The sequence below is a fragment of the Engraulis encrasicolus genome, chromosome 18 (assembly GCF_034702125.1).
Source record: "Engraulis encrasicolus isolate BLACKSEA-1 chromosome 18, IST_EnEncr_1.0, whole genome shotgun sequence".
Taxonomy (NCBI): domain Eukaryota; kingdom Metazoa; phylum Chordata; class Actinopteri; order Clupeiformes; family Engraulidae; genus Engraulis; species Engraulis encrasicolus.
In genome coordinates this window covers 49,435,371-49,437,870 of record NC_085874.1, presented here as the reverse complement: position 1 = coordinate 49,437,870, position 2,500 = coordinate 49,435,371, and the positions used below count along the sequence as shown (strand labels likewise).

The window sequence follows — 2,500 nt, the reverse complement described above, 5'->3', positions numbered from 1 at the left end:
ACGGTGACAAGATAGTCTGTTTAGAGCTACTGCTTTGAAAACCGTTTGGTTTCACTTCTCGAGGTGCACGCACACACTACCTCTCATAAAACCGTCTCTGTAGAAAGCCACAATACACAGAACAGTAACCAAACTATTTTGTGAAATATGACACCAGAAGCAAAGTATCCTGATATTTTCCGCGGCTTAATGATGAATGAAACAGCTTATCCTACCTGTACTGCTATCCATCCGATGCCTTCTTGCTAGTCCACATGACAACTTGTTTTAGCCTACGATTGAAACTTGTAACTTTTAAGACATTAACTTTTTAAGACATTATTTTTTTAAGACAATAACTAACGGTTATTTATTTTTTTCTGCCATCAGCGACGCCAAGACTGAGAGCTGTCCTTAACTAGAACTTATTGTGCCTAGCTCTAATATAACTAGACTTCAAATGTCTGACTGGCGGCAGCCAGCCACTCAAGTTAGAATTCCGCTGATATAACTAGAACTGGTTACACTATATCATTATTTCAGTAGCGGGCGCAGCAGCAAAAAAAAAGACCTCCCTCTCGTGAAGGTACGCACAGTGCATACGGCACGGCTCCAGGCGCCCTTTGCTGACAATTTATGCGGTTGTCAGTATGTTTTATTTTTTATGCAAACACAAACACAACACTTTCTCACTTCGGATATGAAATCCATCCCATTAGACAGGATTTTTATGTCAATTTAAATTATTTTACTAATATTTTTAGAGACCCCCCCAACATTTCCCAAATCATGTTTTCGGGGGGAATCGTCTCTGATCCGGGGGTACTCGGATCCCCCGAGTCCCCCCGTAACTCGAACCATGCGCCCGCCCACACACACACACACACACACACACACACACACACACACACACACACACACACACACACACACACACACACCCACCTCCTGTATGCTCCAGGTGGCGACGGTGCTGGCGGTGATGCCCGCTACGGTGGGCAGCAGTTTGCTGTGCTGGTCCCAGCAGTGGGTCACGGGGGCCCCAGGAGCAGCACCAGTGGGGGCCCCACCAGGGACACCAAGGGCCCCCCCAGAGGAGGAGGGGCACCGGGGCCCGCACGGCATGAAGACAGACTGGTGCAGGGCCTGCTGCAGAGTCAACTCTATATGGAGGGAGAGGAGGAGAGGGGGAGAGAGAGGAGAGGGGTGGGAGGATGGAGGAGGGGCAGGGGGAGGAGGGGTGGAGGGGGTTGGAGGGGAGGGAGAGGAGAGGTGGGGGAGAGGAAGGGATAGAGAGGAGAGGTGGGAGGGAGGGGAGACAGAGAGAAAGACAGAGGGAGAGGAGGGAGGGAGGGAGGGAGAGAGGGGGAGAGGGAGGAGGGGAGGGGTAGAGGGAAGAGAGAGAGAAGTTTAATATTAATTTAGCCATTGTCAATCTATTTACAATACCATACCGCCTCAATCTCACCAGCAACACACTCACTCACACGCACGCGTACGCACGCGTACGCATGCGTACGCACGCACGCACGCACGCACGCACGCACTAGGGGTGTAAATCACAGCCTTCATGACGATACGATACAGTATCGATTTCTTAAATCAGGGATTCGATTTTTTTCGATACTTAAGAATTCCCCACGATACGATGCGATTCGGTTTGATTCGATTTTTTCGAATTACTTTTCCACTACTATTGTGTTATGGAGCTAGGGAATTGCACAGGGGCCAGCGATTCAATTATTTTCGATTCTTAAGAATGTCCCACGATACGATGCGATTTGATTAAATCGCCGGCCGATACTTCCGATACATCGATACATTTCGATTTTATTTACATCCCTAACACGCACGCACGCACGTAGGCACGCACGTACGCACGCACGGACCCAAACACACACACACATACACGAGCGAGAGAGAGAATAACGCTCACACACGCGCGCACGCACACACACGCACGCACACACACACACACACACACACACACACACACACACACACACACACACACACACACACACACACACACACACACACGAGCGAGAGAGAGAGAGAGAGAGAGCGTTGTTCACAGTAACGCTGGACAAAGACAGGGTGGATGTAGGTCAACAGTAGTAGCCAATGCAGTGTGAACGAGGTGAGGTCCGCTTTTCACAAGTAGACCAGGCAGGAAGGGACATTTCAAACACCAGATCCGCTGCACGTCTGCATGTTTACGAGCAATGTTTGTGGTTAAGAATGAGGTTAAAAATAGAAGGTCAAATAGAAGGCCTAGCAAGTAATTCATGATTTTTAACCCATTGATGCCTAAAGCACCTGCAAAATAGGCTGCTCAATGCCTGAGCCCTTTTTAAGAAAAGTTGCCCTCAGCCTATAAAAACCGAAATATCTCAGCCTCTTAAGCACATAAAACCATGCAATAAGTTGCATTTAAAGACCCTCATCTTGCATTAGAATGTGTTCATTCATCTGTAGCATACCAAAATCCTTAATAAAATGGTCTCAAATCTCAAGAGCC

The 2,500-nt window shown here is 48.2% G+C and overlaps 1 protein-coding gene across 1 annotated transcript in view; it reads right to left on the bottom strand.

The window, feature by feature from the left end:
• Nucleotides 1–2,500, bottom strand: part of l3mbtl3 (L3MBTL histone methyl-lysine binding protein 3) — a 126,193-nt gene that overhangs the window by 19,864 nt on the left and 103,829 nt on the right. Inside the window, exon 21 of the mRNA XM_063223743.1 lies at nt 925–1,142. Coding sequence (XP_063079813.1) covers nt 925–1,142 — 218 coding nt within the window. The remainder of the gene's footprint in view (nt 1–924; nt 1,143–2,500) is intronic.